Below are 19,928 nucleotides of genomic sequence, written 5' to 3' on the forward strand. Positions count from 1 at the left end.
CAGCATCGCCCGGTGTTGCTTGGGTTTGTTTCGACCCTTTAGAATTGGAATTTTTGAAAAGTAAAAGTTTTGCATTATGTAACTTGTTATTCTCTTTAAGTAAACATTTTTCTGGTTGAAATACACCGAAAAATGGCGACACAGCAGTCAAAAAATCGTAAAAAATAGGAATTTTCATAGAAAAAAAAAGCACCTTTTTGATGTAAATAATTTTTGGTGTTAACATGGTCCGATTTGAATTTTTTCTTCTACGGAAGGAAGAGCAAGCCTTCTTCTATCATACTCTCAATTTTGGTCAACTTGTGCTGCAGGGTCTCGGAGGAGATAGTGTTAGTTGAAGGCTACCAAATACAGACAACTTAAGCTTTATATAGAGAGAGACGGGATTCCACTACACCTCTTATGCCCATAACTTAATATTTGGTACAGTATATCAGGTTTATACCTACTCTTTTCCAACAGACTGAGCCAAGCCATTTCCCTGAAGAAACCAGCATCCTGTCTTCTTTCCAACTTACTAAAATCTTAGTCTTTGCTAAGCTTACCTTGAAGTCATTTGGTTCTAGGTTTAGCTTTCATGCCTGGAATTTCCTTTCTAATTCTACCATAGAATCAGTTAGAACTGGATTGTCGGGACTATAATAAATAAAAGGGGATTGGGGACAGAGTATTGATGGACTCCTACCTTCATGCTAAATTCATCACTGTAAAACCACTGTAGACTCTCACTTTACTTACAGCCTCTTTGTACATAGATTGTACAGTCCTCATGAGCCGTTCGTCTATGCCTAGTTTCCTGAGTGAACACAAAATAACTGAATATAGAAACCTCTCAAGAGTCTTCACCAAGTCAACGAAAGCCAGGAATCATCAACTATTTTTGTTAGGATTTCATTTCAGTTTAATTATTGAAAGTAAATTTTGAATGAAGTTCATAAAATCTCATGAAGGAATTGTGATATGAATAAAAGAAATATGAAATGATATAAATCTTACCAACTTTGAAAGTATACATACTACACATTTTAAAGCAAAATATACAAGGATTGGACAAAATAGTAGAAATACCACTTTTTATTTAATGGCTTTTTCCTATTGACAATATGACAAGTTCAAAACTGCCCTAGTCTGTATATACATTTTGAACGTCTTTCACTCTAGAGATTTTCTTTTTTTTTTTTTTAAAAGTTAAAATACATGACTTATATGATTTCCAAAGAGGACAAATTGTTAGAGTGGATGGCTGGAACTTCAGTCACTAAAACTACTGAACTGTTTAATGTTACAAGAGGTACAGTCACTGAAATCATGTTGGCATTCAAAAACCGAAGCAGAATCAGCTCCAGAAAGCATAATTCTGATCGGAATGCAAAACTTGTAGAGGTACTGCTGTGTAGTGAAACATATTGTGACTAAGAACCATCAAACTACACCAGCTAAAGTGACTGCCGAGCTAAACCACCAAATTGCAAACCTTGTGTCAACTAAAACTATTTGGTGTGAGCTCCATAAAGCTGGATAGCAAGGAGAGTTGCAATTGCTAAACTTTTCCTGTTCCCCATCAACACTGATAAGAAGAAAAAACAGTGTTTAGACTGTCAGAAGCAGTCAACGGCTCAATGTCATCTCTGATGAATAATCATTCACCTTTTTTCCCCCACTTTGAGGTAAGTTTATGACTGGAGACAGCTCAAAGAAGCCGTCGTCCCATCCCTGATTGTTTGGCCTCTACCATGAAGCATGGAGGTGGCATGGTTTGGGTAGCTACATGATAGAATTCTTTTACCCCTTCAGCTGATCTACATGGTAGAGTTAATACTAATGACTGAGTATTTTGACTGATCATGTAAATTCTAGCATACAAACACTGTTTCTTGATAGCAGCAGTCTTCAAGGACAACATTGCATCAATTCACATGGTTAATATTATTCAAAATTGATACAAAGAGTACAAAGATGATACAAACTATTTCAACTAGTCCCCATAATCACTGGATCCCAATATAATTGAACATTAAAGATGCACTTTGGAACAGCAAATGAGAAGCCACTTCCCTCTGCCATCATCACAAAAAGAGCTAAAGTAGATTTACTTAAAAACTGGTTTAAAATTCCCCTAAGAATTATCCAGAACCTATACAAGTCAATTCTTCAACAAATTGAAGCTGTGTTTGATGCTAAAGGTGGACCAATTCTGCATTTAATAATAAAACTTCCATTTAACAAGGATTTTTTTCTAATATTTTGACCAATCCCTGTAACACACATGTAAGACTGTATATAAAATATCCTGGTATGATGAAAGATGGTTTATATATTTATTTGCGACATCAATTATACAGTGACATGATCTCTGACATGAAAATGCATTTCTCAGTTATTTATCCACAATGTCAAATAAATCAAACGTCTCTTTTCTCCCTTCAGAAAATATGTCAGATGGAAAATAGATGAGTATTCTGAGACAACGATTATATTTTTAACAACTTTATCTCACCAAGGTATATATTTATATATGTGGTTATATATGAAAGTCTTAGGAGACTTATCAAATTGTATTGTCTGTTTTTTTTTATAATATACGTTCATGGTTATATATTTTTTTTATTCATAGAATGACTCTTTTAGGACTGATTCTGTTACTCTTCTTTATGAATACGGTTGTGAGTATTTAACCCCTTAGTGTTCAGATTACTCTGTTGATTGTAATACCTTTTCACTCAAATTGTTTTGAATTAATCATGCATTATCTTATAGCTTTGAGGTTTCAACGATGTGATTGTTTATTTTTAGCATGACATTGTAGGTTAAGTGTGAGAGGCTAGATATCGCCAGTTTGAATATAAAACATGTAGAATATATTGGGCCGGATTTGGCCGGTTTAAACACTAAAGGGTTAAGTGACTTCTTGAGAGAATGATTTACCATAGACATCATTGTGGTATTGCTTGTCTCTTGTATGAATTTGTTTGTGTGTAGTTAAGTTACCACTGTGAGAAAATGATTTACCACAGATATCACACTGATATGGCTTTTCCCTTGAATGAATGTTCCTGTGATTGGTTAAGTTACCACTGTGAGAGAATGTTTTACCACAAACATCACAATGATATGGCTTTTCTCCTGTATGAATACGTTTGTGAGTAGTTAAGTAACCGATCTGAGAGAATGATTTACCACAAATATCGCAGAGATATGGTTTCTCTCCTGTATGAATACGCTTGTGTCTAGTAAAGCTACTACTCTCAGAGAATGATATACCACAGATATCACAATGATATGGTTTCTCTCCTGTATGAATACGTTTGTGAGTAGTTAAATGACTTGTTACAGAGAATGATTTACCGCAGATATCACACTGGTAGGGTTTCACTCCTGTATGAATGTATTTATGTATTGTTACTTCACCATTTTGAGAGAATGATTTACCGCAGATGTCACAGTTGTATGGCTTCTCTCCGGTATGAAAGCGTTTGTGTATAGTTAAGCCACCACTTCCAGAAAACGATTTATCACAGATATCACACTGATATGGCTTCTCCCCTGTATGGGTACGTTTGTGTTTAGTCACCTCACCATTTTGTGAGAATGATTTACCACAGATATCACACTGATATGGTTTTTCGCCTGTATGAATACGTTTGTGAGTAGTTAAGGGACTTCTTTGAGAGAATGAATTACCACAGATATCACAATGATATGGCTTCTCCCCTGTATGAATACGTTTGTGAGTAGTTAAGTTACTTCTTACAGAAAATGATTTACCACAGATATCACACTGATATGGTTTTACTCCTGTATGTATGCGTTTGTGAGTAATTAGGTGGCCTCTTTGAGAGAATGACTTTTTACACAAATCACATTGGTATGTTTTACTCTTCTCTTTCAGCATCTCATCTGGAAAGTCAATACTTTCAGACACCGTCTTACATTCAACTTCAGAATTCATTTTCCATATTTCCTTTCACTACAATATATGGATGTGTTTCTTCTATTCAGTTTTACATTTTATTTTCCCATGGAATTTTATCCTTGCCAAGATCAGAAGATGCTGCCAACACTTTGGTAAATTCATTAAAACTTAATTAGAATGCAGAATCGGCTTGTACACAATTCAGACAGCAAACAGAGAAACTCTGCTATGAAACTCAGCTCAAAGGAAGTATTTCAAAATAATTTAGCCATGGATTTCTAGAAACAGAGTTAATAACAGTTTGGTTTAACATATTCCATTAGTCTTTAAAATCTAAATACTGAGGATGCTGTGGAGGTAAAAATATTCTTTTCAGCCAATCTCATCTGATGTTCTGAAATAAAAAGAAACAGTATAAGACAGAGAAGGCAGTTAAATGGTAGGGATCTAACACCAGCTATCTTGCTACATTTATCACTATACTGATAAACTGTCATTACAAACATTTACCAAGACCATTGGTCGTCAACCAGAGCCCACATAAGATTTTTTGGGGGGTCCACACAAGTAAAATAGTAAATTGAGTCCACAGTAATATCTTAAGGGTCCATGAAAAATATTTGCTTCAGATGTATTTATTGGAAGAGAATGTATGATAAAGAAAATAGAAATTTTGAAAGCAGTATCTACAAAATCGTGGAGGCACATGGCCTAGTGGTTAGAGCATTGGACTCGCGGTTAAGGGCTGGCGGGTTCGAATCTCAGACCGAGCGATGTGTGTGTTTATGAGTGAAACAATATTAAAACAAAATTTGACATTCGTCATTTTTTCATTGGTCATATTGACATAATGAGGTGTGCTGAAAAGTTTCTGGCTTTACAGTATCGCAAAAGGCTTGGTTGGAGGCCCAACATTACGAATTCTTTTACAGGGCTTGGAAAAACTGAAGGACCACTGCAATAAGTGTGTGTACTCGAAAGGGGAAAGTGTTGAATAAAATCATAATTAACTGATCCTCCTGTATTTTCTCTTACCCAAAAGCCAGGAACTTTTTAGCACTCCCTCGTAAATATAGATTGTCATTTCAAATATAATTTATGGAGAATTCATTTAGGAATTATGGACAATAATCATACATTACAAATTTTTAAAGAAAATCAGATCATTATTTTTCCATGCACTATGATGGAGTGGATCAAAGAAAAATTGGGGAGACAGTAGACGTTTGTTATGCCATTGTAAAAACTGTTGTAAAGAAACATCCATCAGAAAGAATACACTGTTTGAGAACAGTATATTAAAATTCTAACAAATAACTGAGATATTGTACATATTATCTATAGGAATTTATGCAAGATAATAACAAAAAAGCTTCCAATAATGGTCGCTCGACTTGCAACAAATCACACACAACCGATCTCTCTACATTCGAGTCTTAAAAACAGAAAAATGCAGAACTAAAGTCACAATTATAAACGATCTAATGCATTCACACCCTTCCTATCTTCCATAACGATATAATAAAAATATAGGAATGCAAAAAAGACCCATCCAAACTAGCCACAGTAGCGCATCCAAAAGAATAATTCTGCTGTCAGTTGGCGACCAGTTTGACAAAGTGAAAGTGGAATGTTGTAATTAAGAACTGGACTGTTGAATGTAGGCGGGGAGGGCTTCGTGCAAAATGCATCGTTAATTACAGTAGGAAGCACCTTGGTATTTTAGTTATTTTACAACAGTTGTACCTTTTTTTAACTGATCTTTCTTTATTAACCTAGAAAAGGTTTACATTGAGGGGGACATTGCAAGGACAGGCAAGAGACATTCAGGGTACAAGCACCTGCTTCTTACATAGAGTGTGGAAGAACGGATGGACTTACATATATTGTGGTTGGGGGTTAAACATGTATTATTATAAGCGAGGGCACAAAGATGAAGTGTTAAAGCTAATAATACCTCGAGATTGAAAATTGGTAGACGGGAATTAGGCAGAAGACCATCGCTTAAACGATGAGGCTTCGATGGTGATCTCTCTCTTCTGTAAGGAGAGGAGAAAATGGCTTAGCAGAAGTAATTCCGGAAATGGAATTATTGGATTCTTATTGGTCGGTTTTACATCATGTGATTAAGATATTCTGTAACCGAGGAAGAAGGGGGAGTAAGAGGGAACTGTGTAGAGAGGAATTAATTATTTAACAATTGTGTCTGGGGAGAGTCATTTTCGTGCCTTATAATTTAACACACCCACCGGTAAAATTTCCTGAAAAGGTTGCAAGACGCAACGAAAATTTTAGGACAATAAAAATAAGAAAAAAGTGGAAATTTTACCGGTGAGTGTGTTACATAATAAGGCACAAAAAGAAAATGACTCTCCCCAGACACAGCAGAATATGCTTCAACACACGAACTCATATAAAGAATCTTGCAAACCAAATAATTATTTAACAATTGCTGAATATCTAATTTATTATAAAACTTTCATAACTTTCATTCTCATAAGAGAACAAGAATTAGAAAGTATGTGAGAAAAATTCGATGTTAAAAGAATTTCCATACATCCCTGCATTATGTCTAATCTTTAATATGAAATTTTAGGAGAGTCTCTTAACGCATAAATGTCTCAATTTTTGATTTAGAATGAGCTTTGTATTGTATAAACGATTTCTAGTTTAGACAGAAGGTCACGAATTTTTATAAATTGCATGAACCTTAGTTCATAGGAGAGTGGCGGGGCAATCTTGACTATGGTTTCAACTGATAGCCGGATCCGTCTTACACGCCACAGCAGATGTCCGATAAAGTCACAGGTCAGCAATGCTTGGACATTGGACGAGGGCGTGATGGACGGTTTCATCGCTCTGCGCACACCTGAAATCACTTCCGTGCCTGTAAAGTTTATCTCGAACAGGCAGTGCCCCTCGGTAACATTTCCAGGCAAGGGATTTCTGGAAGTTATCCATGGTTCCAGGCCCGGTTAGTTTGATCTTCGTCGACGCCCAGAGTTTTCCCGAGAACGTCGTCGCACTTTCCTGTCACTAACCCTCTATAGAACGCTAAAGTGGAACTACCATCGACCGCATTGCCCGCCTGGCGAGCATTTGACGGCACTCGAGGTGCCAAGGGCCCCTGCTCGGTCTACACAGCTCAGTCAAAGAGACGAGCTGCGAGCTGTGGAAAACTGTGCCTGATAAACGGCGACCACGCCCTACGTTGCGCTAAGCTGGAGTAAGTATAATTAACGTATCAGCTGTCTTACCATCTACAGTTACTTCCCCTTAAACTTCGCCTCTACCAATTCGTCCCCCCCCCACTCCCGCCAAAATTCTCTAGTCTCTTACATCAGTCGTTTTCCTTCCCTCCTCACAAATGCGAAGTAAGTTTCGCATTGTATTTTAACTTTTCGTCTATCAGAATTCAAAATTCAGAATTTTGGCAGATGTTCTATTTCTTTTTTTCCTCATCATCTCGGTAGAATACTGGCGATATTTGTCCAAGTGATAACATAACTTTTAGGTATAGTTTCGAACCTGTTGTTGCTACCGCGCTCTCCACCGTTTCATTCATATAATCAGTGGTTGTTGCTAGGTACGCGCAGCTTGGCTCTCACCTTGTCATAAGCGAGTATTTTATATATTTTTGTTGCGTTTATATGAGTGTATGTTTTTTATAAGCATTTGTATCTATATATGCAAGCATGTGTATATATATAATATATGTGTGTGTACAAAAACAATTTTACTTTTAACTGAAGGATTACTCACTACTTTTTGTAGAGTACATTTATTTTCGCAAGAGTGGTGACAATGACTTCGAAGTTTCGGCCTTCATCTAACTCTCTCTTGTAAATTCAAACGCACTCGTTCATTATATATAAAGAACGTGTACATTTGGGTTGGGTTTACAAAACCCGACAACATTACCCAATACGTTCTCTTAAGTCTATCTATCTACCAATGTATCTACCTACCTACCTACCTATCTATCTATCTATTTATCTATCTATCTATCTATCTATCTATCTATCTATCTATCTATCTATCTATCTATATCTACCCATCCATCCATCTCTGTCTACCCATCCATCTCTATCTACCCATCCATCCATCTCTATCTATCTATCTATCTATCTATTCCTATCTGTCTATCTGTCTGTCCATCCGTCCCTCTATCTAACAACGCAAGTCACCTTTGGGGTTCGGATTGTTGTGTATACCAAACGTTCGAAAAATAGTCTTTCACAAGTATTTGTATCTATACATACAAGCATGTGTGTGTGTATATATATAAATATATATATATGTGTGTGTGTACAAAAACAATTTTACATGAGACTGAAGAATTTACTCGCAGACTTAGCTAACTACGTGACTTCTACAATGTTTTTAAGCTTTGTATTGTCACTGTCAACCTTGTCTAAATATAATATATATTGTACTCGACTTAAAGGGATTGCCTGACCCTTCAGTTAATATTTAACTATAATTTATATGTAACCATAGCCGTCTAAGAAACCTAAAGCAGGAAAAATAGCACTCGTATATTTGTCAATAGAGTGTAAATATATATACACTTCGCTTAATATATGTATATATATAAATATTATGAAAGTAATAAAGTTAATATTTAAAATATATACTTCTGAAAAAATGATATTGGTAACGAAAAAGTTACTCCCGAGTACGTATTCCAAGACGAAATGGTACCCCCCCCCCCCAAGACCTACAGATTAAAAAAAAAAAATTTTATTATTAAACATTTTCAAATTTCGGACACTGGTAGAATGTGTCATACAAAGCATCTTTTACTCTTAACATTTTTGAGAAAAATTCATATTTACGAAGTTATTTCACATTAAAGTTGTCCTATTTCGGTAGTTTCAACCAATCAATGATGTGTATTCAACTGAATAAAATTACTGCTGTTGCTTGTCAACAAAAACTTCTGGCGGTGTATATTTCGTTTGTCACTGTTATTTATGACAACCCTAAACCTAAAACCCTAACCCTAAAACCTTAAGCAGCAGTAATTTTATTCAGCTGAATACATATCATTGATTATTTGAAATTACCAAAACACAAGAACTTTAACGTGAAATAACTTCGTAAATATAAGTTTTTCTCAAAAATGCTAAGAGTAAAAGATGGTTTATATGACACATTCTACCAGTATACAAAGTTTGAAAGTGTTTAGTTATAAATAATTATTTTTTAAATCTGTAAAGTTCCAAAGGTAAAGATAAAAAAAAAAAACCGAAAAATAATAATTGTAACATATAAAAACTTTTTTGTTTTCAGAATTGCATTCTGATGTTTAAAAGAGAAATCTGAAGACATTTTTGAAAACCAAGAGATATTAGTTACCAGGAGTGTTTGTCCAAAACAATATCACAGCACTGGTTGTACCAAACTTGTACTATTGCACCAATGTAGAGCATCTAAATTCCTGCAGTGGATAACTGTGGATCTTCAGTATGAATCAGTGAAGTTGTACTCCAGGTGGTTCCAAGTCGTTGAGAAATCTACTGGTATAGTTTGCAGTTTATTTTGGTTCTAAATCTGTGTCTTTAGACTTGGACATAATTTCAAAGCCCATGCAACATATATATGATAATGTATATATGATAATGTATATATGATAATGTATATAATAATGTATATATGATAATATATATGATAATGTATGCATGCATACATCAATGTATCATCCCTTTTCCACCTGTGTGTCTCATCTTACTCCACGCTTTCTTATTATTTCAGATGCCCACCATGAAGAAAAGCCAGGCTTTGATCTCCGATGCAACCGATTTAGAAAGTGGCATTGTTAATCCTGCCATGGTGAGTCTTTTCAAACTAACAGTGGTGTTGTAGGCATTGTATTCAGGCAGTTGTTTTGTTGTTCAGCCCTAGGTCAGTCCTGATCCAGCAGATCTATGATCAAAGGCATTCCAAACATGGCCATCCCTGTCTTTTTGTTTTTTGTCTTAGTGTACATACTGTATTTGTGTTGTTTAACCCAAGATCAGTCCTGATCTAGCAGATATATAATTGAAACCATTCCAGCCATGGCCATCCATGTCTTCTTTTAGTGTTATGTCTTAAACTACATACTGTATTTGATGGCTTAAAAGGTGTATGAGTGTATATATTTATATACATGAATGTATTTGTGTGTGTGTATAGTATAGGTTAGTTAAAACATGTTTGCAATAATACGTGTCGCGTGGTGGACATAAACGCAATCACCAAACTTTCATTCAGAAATCCATTTATTATTTCATTCTTTTGCATTTCAATTTGTACATTTGTACCCAGAAATTTTCAACAACTATATATGATGTATAAAACAATGTATATGTCTTGAGTTGTATCTGTGGAGTACTCAGCCATTTGTGAGTTAATTTTATTCTTGTGTGATAATGAAAAGTGAAACTGACAGCCAATATTTTCTGTCTGTGTATCTATGTATGAATTGTCTCTCTCTCACTCCCTCTCTTTCTCTTTCGCTTTTTCTCACTCTCTTTCTTTCTCTCTTACGTCCTCCCCGAAACATTTAAAAACAAAACAAATGTCATCAGCACTCATGTCTCTTTCACTCTCTCTCACTCCCTCACTCTCTCTTTCTCTCTCATGCTGTCACTCCCTCTCTTTCTCTCTTACTTCCTATCTCTCCTCTTCTTTCTCACTTTGCCACTTCAAAGAAGTAAGTGTGACGCACACAACAGGTACTTACAAAAACAAAAAACGTATTAATATTATTGGTACTTTCAGGGAGCTGACTTAGAGATGACTGAGGTTGCTTCAAAACCTTCCACCCAGGTAAGTTAGCTTTTTGTCCTTCCTTGATATTGTTGCTTAACTCCCATGTCGATCCTGACTTAGACCTATGATCAAAAGCGTTCCATCCACGACCATCCTATCTTTCATTCAGACATAATTATCAACATTTCGTTGTTGTCCTGAAGTAAACAATCCTGTGAATTTATAATCAGACATAGTGTATCTAGGACTACATTATATAATTGATCCTTTTATGAAGACAGTATGGTGTTATTTGTTGCAGGTTGAGCAGCCAAGCAGCTGCTCCCTCTAGTTTATATGAGGGGCTCACCCTGATGGGCAACATCAAATTTATGAGGGTGGGATTGAGAAGACAGATTTGGTAATTACAGCTCATGTTGCTGTGGATTGATCCCTTCTGCTATGGCTGGGGCTAGTCAATTACATTGACCCCAGTGCTCAACTGGCACTTATTTCATCAACCCTGAAAAGATGAGAGGCAACGTCTACCTCGGCAGAATTTGAACTCAGAATGTAAAGACAACTGAAATACCACTAAGCATTTCTGTCTTGTACGCTAACGATCCTTCCAGCTCACTGCCTTATTTTACTGCTAATTAATAATGTCTTTCTTCCCATTTCTTCTGCAGGTCACTGAAGAGACGGAAGTGGAGTCTTTCATGCTCAATCTGACTGCACGCAGACGTCGGAAACAGAAAGAGGTAAGTCGTCATCATCATCATCATCATCATTCTAACATCCACTTTACTATGCTAGGGCAGCCCTTGAGTTTGCCATCTCCAAGCTTATACAGCAGACTCTAAAGTGTCAACCCCATAAGAGTGTTGCCTGGCATAGAATACCCTCCTTGCTGCTGCCTGCTTCCATTCCTTGGTGGTTTAAGATGCAGAAGACTTGGCTGAGTGTGACAAATGACAAAATAAAAGATTGCATCACTCCACTCCAATATTTTCTGCCAGTGTTTTCCCTCTTAACTTTCTATTTTCCCCGAAACTCACAAATACAGTGAAACTATTTGATCTAAACTTCAAAGCCTGATTTATGACAATTGTGCTTGTGAAGACCTATTGATGCAAGTGAAATCAAAATCAAAATTGCAGACATGGCCAAAGACAGTACCGCCTGATTGGCACTTGTGCCAGTGGAACATTACAAGCACATCCAAGTGAGATCATTGCCAGGGCCATGGATTGGCTTCCGTGCCAGTGACATGTAAAAAGCACCATTCGAGTGTTATCATTGCCAGTGTCACCTTACTGGCACGTGTGCCGGTGGGACGTGAAAAACAACATTCGAGCATGGTTGTTGCCAGTGCTGCCAGACTGGCTCCTGTGCAGGTAACATGTTAAAAACACCTTTTGAGTGTGGTCATTGCCAGAACTGCCTGACTGGCCCTCGTGCTGATGGCACATAAAAGCACCCACTACATTCTTGGAGCGGTTGGTGTTAGGAAAGGCATCCAGCTGTAGAAAATTTGCCAGATCAGTCAAACCGTCCAACCCATGCCAGCATGGAATGCAGACGTTAAACGGCGATGATGATGATGTACTACAGTTTTACTTTTATTCCTCTACATCTGCTCAGATAAGAACGGCAGGCTCTCTTTGTGCCAATAGGGTTTCAGTATTTTCTCAAACTTAGCATTTCTCCTGAGATATGGGGACCAGGGTAGTTAAGAGATATTTTTTCGTACACCAAACTACTAAAGGTTAGCTCTCCAGAGCCTTTCAATCTGCACCTTTAATACTTCACATCTCACTTCTGTGTCGTCACATCATGTTCCTTACAAATATTCAGTACTGCTTGCTTGTAGTGTGGTAAGCTCCCTAAATTTTTTTCACTCTCCCTTCATCATCAATTAACGTCTGCTTTCCATGCTAGCATGGGTTGGACGATTTGACAGGACTGGTGAACCAGATGGTTGCACCAGGCTCCAATCTGATCTGGCAGAGTTTCTACAGCTGGATGCCCTTCCTAATGCCAACCACTCCAAGTGTGTAGTGGGTACTTTTATGTGCCAGTGGTACTGGCAACGACCTTGCTTTTTTCAAGTGCCAGTTTGCTGCTCTGGCAAAGATCATGCTCAAATGGTGCTCTTAGCGCTTGACTAGCACGGATACCAGTAATTGAATTTGATTTCAATTTCGATTTCACTTGCCTCAACAGGTTTTCACAAGCAGAGTTTAGTGTCCAATGAAGGAAAGGTACGCATCTATTACTCAACTACTATCACCCAGCCTCTCCAACACTAATTACTTCCTTGTAGCTGACAGTCAGTAGAACCTAAAATGGAATGGAATGCAACATTTAGTTCCCTGCCTTTGTGTTTTTAGTTCAGTTCCTGTTAAAGTTTAATAAAATAACTACCAAACTTGCTTCGGCAGTACATATACTAAAATTGGAACGATACAGAGAAGATTAGCATGGCCCCTGCGCAAGGATGACATGCAAATTCGTGAAGCGTTCCATATTTTAAAAATCCTATTACTTAGCGGTTTGGCAAAAAGAGACCGATAGAATAAGTACTGGACTTACAAAAAGAATAAGTCCCGGGGTCGAGTTGCTCGATTAAAGGCGGTGCTCCAGCATGGCCGCAGTCAAATGACTGAAACAAGTAAAAGAGTAAAAGAGAGTAATCAAATACTGAGTGGGATTTGATTTTGTAGACTGTGGTCCATTGTACATTAGTGATATTTAGTGTTTCACTTGGCTTCTTGTTTAGTAAGAAGCAGTTACTAAATGACATATGACTATAGAATCTTCACATCAAAATAGATGTGCAACTAAAGCACTTTTTAACATTATCATGTCTTGACCATTTCCCTTTCCTGTAAAACCCACGAATCTGTTCATTATTTCATCGGTACTTTTATCGAGATTGAACTGTCATCTCACCTCTCACTGTTTCGTTTACTGCTTCAAAATTCTTCAGCTTTCCCAGACAACACCGGAATCGTTGGAGAGACTGTCAGACGAAGTCCGGTCTGTGAAGCAACGGAGTCGTAAGGCTCTCAAGGACAACAGCAGGTCATCGTTAAGTTCCCTACCTATCAGCACAAGTTACAGTGCCACATCGGCAGTAAGTGCCTCATCGAAAAACCTCACTGACGATTCAGAAAAAGAAGGAGTTGTCAAGGAAACTGCAAACGGCAAACCTGTGCCGAGACCTCGGGATGGATCAAAGCAGAAGCAGAGGATGAAGATTGAAGCTGGAGCCAATGAAGCTGGAACGAATGCCTCAGATAGATCTCTGCAGCAGAAAGACTCAGAGGAACTTTCTAAGACGACAGGTAAGCAATTTGTTGTAGTGTCATAGCAACTGTGATATAACAGCATCCCTAGGTACATGTTTCTGCCATTCTCTGTTCAAATACTATTAAATATCACCTTTTGGCGTCTCTTCATAATTATTACTATGTATCCGAGCGTGATCGTTGCCAGAGCAGCTATCTGGCCTCCATGCCAGTGGCACGTAAAAGACACCATTCGAGCGTGATTGTTACTAGCATCGCCTTACTGGCACCTGTGCCGGTGGCATGTGTAAAAGATTCGAGCGAGGTCGTTGCTAGCGTTTCTGCCAGCTCGCTGCTTTCAAGGATTTCTACAACAGCAGAGGCTTCACAGAATATGAAGTCATTTACAACTGTTATATTCTCATCGTTATCATCTTTTTAGATTCTGAAAGTGATGAAATTGTCAAGAGACATCGCAAAAATGGTGCACCTGGTGATGATGATGAGAAGGACGAGGAAGAGGAGGAGGAAGCGGAGGAAGATGATGCTGATGAAGCAATGGACATGGTATTGAGCAGATCGACCATCAGAGACAAAATCAAGTCATTGCGAGAGAAGGCAAAGGTAAGGTCCAACTACTGCAGCTTTCTCATTACCTCTCCCTACCACCATACTCTACTGAATTTTTCTTCTTCCATCTTCCACCAAATAATATTCCTTCTTCTTTAGTTGACTGAATTAACATTAAGATACAGGTAAACTTGGGACTACCAATGAAACGAGTCCTCAGATTTCAAACCAGATATGTTTTCTTTTTCTCTCCTCATCTGTTCTTACTGCAAAAGAGCATGGGCTCGAAACATTAAGGATTTCTTCCATTTTTCCTGAGCCCCAACTTAATGCACCCTGTTTGTTGTTCTTTCACCTTGTCTTTGTCTTTTGTGTATTTTTGTACCATATATGTATAATAATATTAGGGAGTATAACTCCAAACTTATGGGGAAAATTCAATTTAGTATTAAATCAAATTTCGCAATATAAATATATAATATATAAATTACAGAAAAAACACCACTATTATGCAAGTCAAACAATGATAGACATAAACCAAATCATAAATAAAAAATAAAATATATTTTTATAAAACATATAACTAGATCACAAAAAGTATAAAAATGAATTATCAATACATAATAATTTCTCTAATTTATATATATAATATATATTTATATATATATTTCATCACTTGAAAACCGATGCTGGTGTGTTTACGTCCCCGTCACTTAGCGGTTCGGCAAAAGAGACCGATAGAATAAGTACTAGGCTTACAAAGAATAAGTCCTGGGGTCGATTTGCTTGACTAAAGGCGGTGCTCCAGCATGGCCACAGTAAAAATGACTGAAACGAGTAAAAGAGTAAAGGAGTATATGAATGTATGTATGTATGTATATATGTATATATGCAATGTGGCGCTGCACCGAGTTGACCTTTCTCTCCTGTTCTTTGTGTTGAAGATGGCTGCTGCTTCTGAAGTCCACCAGGAGGAACAGAAAGAACGGATGAGTAAAATCCGAGACTTTGAACCACAGTTTAAATCAAATTTGGTAAGTCACATTGTTGTTTATACCTTGGGTCGGTCTTAATGTGGCAAAAACCTATGATCATAGTTATTCCTGCTGTAATCTTGCCATCTTTTATTCAAGCTTTTGAGCGTGGTCATTGCCAGAACCGCCTGACTGGCCCTTCATGCTGATGGCACATAAAAGCACCCACTACACTCTTGGAGCAGTTGGTGTTAGGAAAGGCATCCAGCTGTAGAAACTTTGCCAGATCAGTCAAATCGTCCAACCCAAGCCAGCATGGAAAGTAGACGTTAAACGGCAATGATGATGATGTGTACTACAGTTTTACTTTTATTCCTCTACATCTGCTCATCATTTAATATGGTCTCCCTTTTTATTTTTGTTCAGCCCCATGTCAGTCTTGATCCCAAACACCTATCAGCAAAGATATTCTTATCTTTGTTCATCCTGTCTTCTATTCCTAGGGCTACATTACCCAATATTTTATTCCTATCTTGTGATTTGGTGGAGATTTAGCTGCTATTTCTAGCAGATGTATTAACCGCCTGGAGATTTCTTCATTGATTCCCTCATGTTTCTAAAAGTGTTGAGTGCTAAAGGCTCCTCGCTGATTCATAAGTGCCTTATTCTAAAATCAGTCGGTAAATTTGTCGATGAGAGAGCATTGTGGTGTGGTTATAAAGAAACCTGCTTTGCAACTAGTAGATTTCAGGTTCAGTCCCACTGTGTACCACCTCAATCAGGTGTCTTCTACTGTAACCTTTGGTCAATCAATGCCTTGAGAGTGAATTTGGTAGATGGAAACTGTGTGGAAGACTGCCATGTGTCTGATCGTTTCCCCATCCACCAATGCTTGACAACCTATATTAGTTTGTTTACATCCTCATAATTTAGCAGTTCAGCAACAGAGCCTGCTTGAATAAGTACCAGACAAGTACTGGGGCCTAATTTGTTCAACTAAAACCCTTCAAGGCAGTGCCCCAGCATGGCCGCAGTCCAGTGGCTCAAACTAGTAAAAGATAGAAAAAAAAAGATGGAGTCTTGTGATTCTAGATTCAATAGGTTCAGTTGGTCACATTTGAGAATCCGGCAGGAAAGAGTAATGTCAGTTACTTTTGATAGGACCCTATGGAAGAGATGCCTGAGGACTCAACCCTTAACAAGTCTCCCAGGAGTAGCAGGCTGTGAAAATGAATGTTGTTGTTTTTGATGAAAATAACACTCTTTACTCCCACCCCAGCCTCTCTGTCACTATCTACCCCCACTCTCTCATCTCCCTTTATACCTTCCCCCTCCAGGAAAAAGAAGAGAGAGAACTGGAACGGAAGACAAAGGAAGCGACCGACAAGTTGTTCCAGAGATGGAACAGACGGAAGTCTTCTGCCGTGGGGCAGGTAAGTGTGTGTGTGTGTGTGCATTGTGTCTCTGCATCTGTGTATGTGTGCATGTCGGCATCTGTGTGTATGAGTGTTTGTATCTGTGTGTGTGTGTGGATCTTTCCATTGTTTCCTCATGGATGCAGTACCACCCACTCTGGGAATCACCGATGTATGCTTTTGTCGAAGACCAACAACAATATCAGCAACAAAATTGTTTCTTGGCAATAAATACACCAATACATCACATGCTAATTAACGAATTTTAACAATTAATTACTTCTTTCTCGTTATCTTTATCTCAGTCATATGATGTGTATTAATACTTTTTTCTTTTCATTTTTCTTTCTCTCCACATCTGATTGGCCCCTTCCTGTTCTTCCAACTACCTTGCTTAACCATTTCCTTATCCTCAATCCTGTTCCCTAAACTTAACACTGGTCTGACCCAATCCTGTTTGGTCTGATCCAATCTGGTGTGATCCGGTCCGTTCTGATCCGGTCTGGTCTGGTGTAGAAACAGTCAGAAATAACAGCAAAACAGGGTTACGATTTCTTCACTCAAACTTGGGAAGGTTCATCCATGATGTCATCAGAATCACCGTCAGTGCAATCAACGGATGCTGCAAAGCCCCCCTCCACCCCTGATGACAGTGGGGGTAGCAAGGGAAAAATACGTGATGCGGCTGGGATCGTGGTGCCTGGAGAGAGAAGAAGGTCTTCGGCAGGAAGCAGAGGAAAAGCTGAAAGCAAGACGAAAAAGGAAAAGGATAAAGGAAAGGAAGATGGAAGCAGAAGAGTTAGCAAAGATAGTACAAAGGCAGAAGAAGAGGGGGAGGATGAGGTAGGTGCTTGGTTTGTCCTTTCCTTGCTTTTTGCTTTTATTTGCTGTTGAGTATTTGTAGTGTATGTATGCGTGTGTACGTACATGTGTTTATGTGTGGTGTATATATAAATATACATGTATGTATATCTATAAACATGTTTGTAGATGAATGTATATCATTATCGTCATCGCTTAACATCCGCCTTCCATGCTGGCGTGGTTGGACAGTCTGACAGGAGCTGACCAGGCAGAAGACTGCACCAGACCTCTGTGTCTGTTTTGGTATGGTCTCTATGGCTGGATGCCCTTCCTAAGACCAACCACCCTGCAGAGTGGGCCGAGTGCTTTTTATGTGGCACCAGCACTGGCAGGTAAAAAGCATCCAGTCCACACTACATGTGCATGTATCTATATACATGTCTGGATGTGCATTGTGTCTAAATGTATATATGCATACATGTATGTGTGCATGTGTATATATACAAAATATGTCTGTCTGTCTGTATATATATATATATATATATATATATATATATAATATATATATATATGTGTGTGTGTATCAAAAGAAAAACAGGACGCAAAGGATTTTGCGGTACATATGTTTCGGGCTTTATTGAACAACTTATATCAATGCATAATTGATATAACAGGTAGATCAAAAGCCTTCTTCAGCCGCGTACAATTACCACACCAAAGACATGTATCACATTATAGCAGGCTTGAGAAAAAGTTTGGGGTAAAATCGAGTTTCATATATATATATATATATATATATATAGAGAGAGAGAGAGATAATTAACGAAACATTTTTTAAATTGTGAATTTTATGTGTAATGTTGCCTGCAGACAGTGTTAGTGTGGAGAGAAAATTATGAGTAATTATGATGGTTTTGTAGCAGTTTTGATTGCTATTTCTAAGCATGTAAGGGTTTTTGAAACCCTCTCCATTGTAATTATGATCTCATCATAATTATAAATACTCTCTCTTTATATATCTATTTGATAACATGCTGTGCCTACTTTAACTCTTCCTTCTTTATTTTCTCCTTCCTTATGTCTATTCCAGATTGACAACGGTTACTACGAAGGTACGTATACTTGGTTTCCAATGATTTCTTTAAATAACATTGATGTACCCCACCTAAAAACAAATGTGGCCCTTTGCATGTGAAAGTGCATATATGTGGTTGGCTGTCCTTGTGCATTTGTGTATGTGTATATATATGCATTTAAATGCTGCTTTGTAACTCCAGATTTCTGAAAGCCAGATAATTGGTCCAGTACTGAATCTGGGAACACATGGTTGAGGAATAAGATTCTTAACCACTCTACCATATTAATTGTACTCTCTCTTTTTACCCTTTTACTTGTTTCAGTCATTTGACTGCGGCCATGCTGGAGCACCGCCTCCAATCAAGCAAATCGACCCCGGGACTTATTCTTTTTGTAAGCCCGGTACTTATTCTATCGGTCTCTTTTGCCAAACCACTAAGTGACGGGGACGTAAACACACCAGCATCGGTTGTCAAGCAATGCTAGGGGGACAAACACAGACACACAAACACACACATACATATATACGACAGGCTTCTTTCAGTTTCCGTCTACTAAATCCACTCACAAGGCTTTAGTCGGCCCGGGGCTATAGCAGAAGACACTTGCCCAAGATGCCACGCAGTGGGACTGAACCCAGAACCATGTGGTTGGTTAGCAAGCTACTTACCACACAGCCACTCCTGCTCCTATTGTGTGTGTTTATATGTTTTTTTTTTATTATTTTTTTTTTTACCACAGATACCTATCCACTTCTGGGTAACATCTCTGAGAAGGATGGCTGTGGTTACTATCACATGATGAAAGCACAAAAAATCTGTTATAGCTCACAGGTAAAGAGTGAAGCAGAGATATACTACTACCCATCATCAAACTCAAGTGAGTACTAAATTTCTTTACTCCTGCTACCACTGTGCTGTGCGGGGGCGGGGGGACTGGCCTGCCAAAGAATAGCCCCAGTGTTTCCTCTGCATGCTGTAAAAGGTGACTAAAAGAGGTTGAGGTAGGATTTATATTCCAACCTCATCCATCCTTGGTCCTATGATCAAAGCTGTTCCAGTTGTGACCATAATGTATCAAGAACTGCATTATCTATTGTAGCATGATTTTTAACCCTTTAGTGTTTAAACTGGCCATATCAGGC

General features: G+C 38.0%; 1 protein-coding gene and 1 non-coding gene across 3 annotated transcripts in view; both read left to right on the top strand.

The window, feature by feature from the left end:
* Window positions 1-7,188: 7,188 nt before the first annotated feature.
* The window catches only part of LOC115223019 (coiled-coil and C2 domain-containing protein 2A-like), a 49,448-nt gene continuing 36,708 nt past the window's right edge, over window positions 7,189-19,928 (top strand). Inside the window, exons 1-12 of one of the 2 annotated variants that reach the window (XM_036511979.1) lie at window positions 7,189-7,535; window positions 9,209-9,438; window positions 9,671-9,748; window positions 10,682-10,729; window positions 11,341-11,412; window positions 13,644-14,001; window positions 14,387-14,568; window positions 15,459-15,548; window positions 16,826-16,921; window positions 17,426-17,746; window positions 18,798-18,819; window positions 19,526-19,663. In XM_036511979.1, the coding sequence (XP_036367872.1) occupies window positions 9,671-9,748; window positions 10,682-10,729; window positions 11,341-11,412; window positions 13,644-14,001; window positions 14,387-14,568; window positions 15,459-15,548; window positions 16,826-16,921; window positions 17,426-17,746; window positions 18,798-18,819; window positions 19,526-19,663 (1,405 nt within the window). In that variant the 5' untranslated portion in view covers window positions 7,189-7,535; window positions 9,209-9,438. Of the gene's footprint in view, window positions 7,536-9,208; window positions 9,439-9,670; window positions 9,749-10,681; window positions 10,730-11,340; window positions 11,413-13,643; window positions 14,002-14,386; window positions 14,569-15,458; window positions 15,549-16,825; window positions 16,922-17,419; window positions 17,747-18,797; window positions 18,820-19,525; window positions 19,664-19,928 lie in introns of both variants that reach the window. The other variant, XM_029793446.2, reaches the window with a different exon arrangement.
* Window positions 13,084-13,186, top strand: LOC115223055. Its single transcript, XR_003882775.1, has one exon. It is a non-coding gene; the product is annotated as a U6 spliceosomal RNA (small nuclear RNA).

This window comes from Octopus sinensis, linkage group LG21 (genome assembly GCF_006345805.1).
Source record: "Octopus sinensis linkage group LG21, ASM634580v1, whole genome shotgun sequence".
NCBI lineage: Eukaryota > Metazoa > Mollusca > Cephalopoda > Octopoda > Octopodidae > Octopus > Octopus sinensis.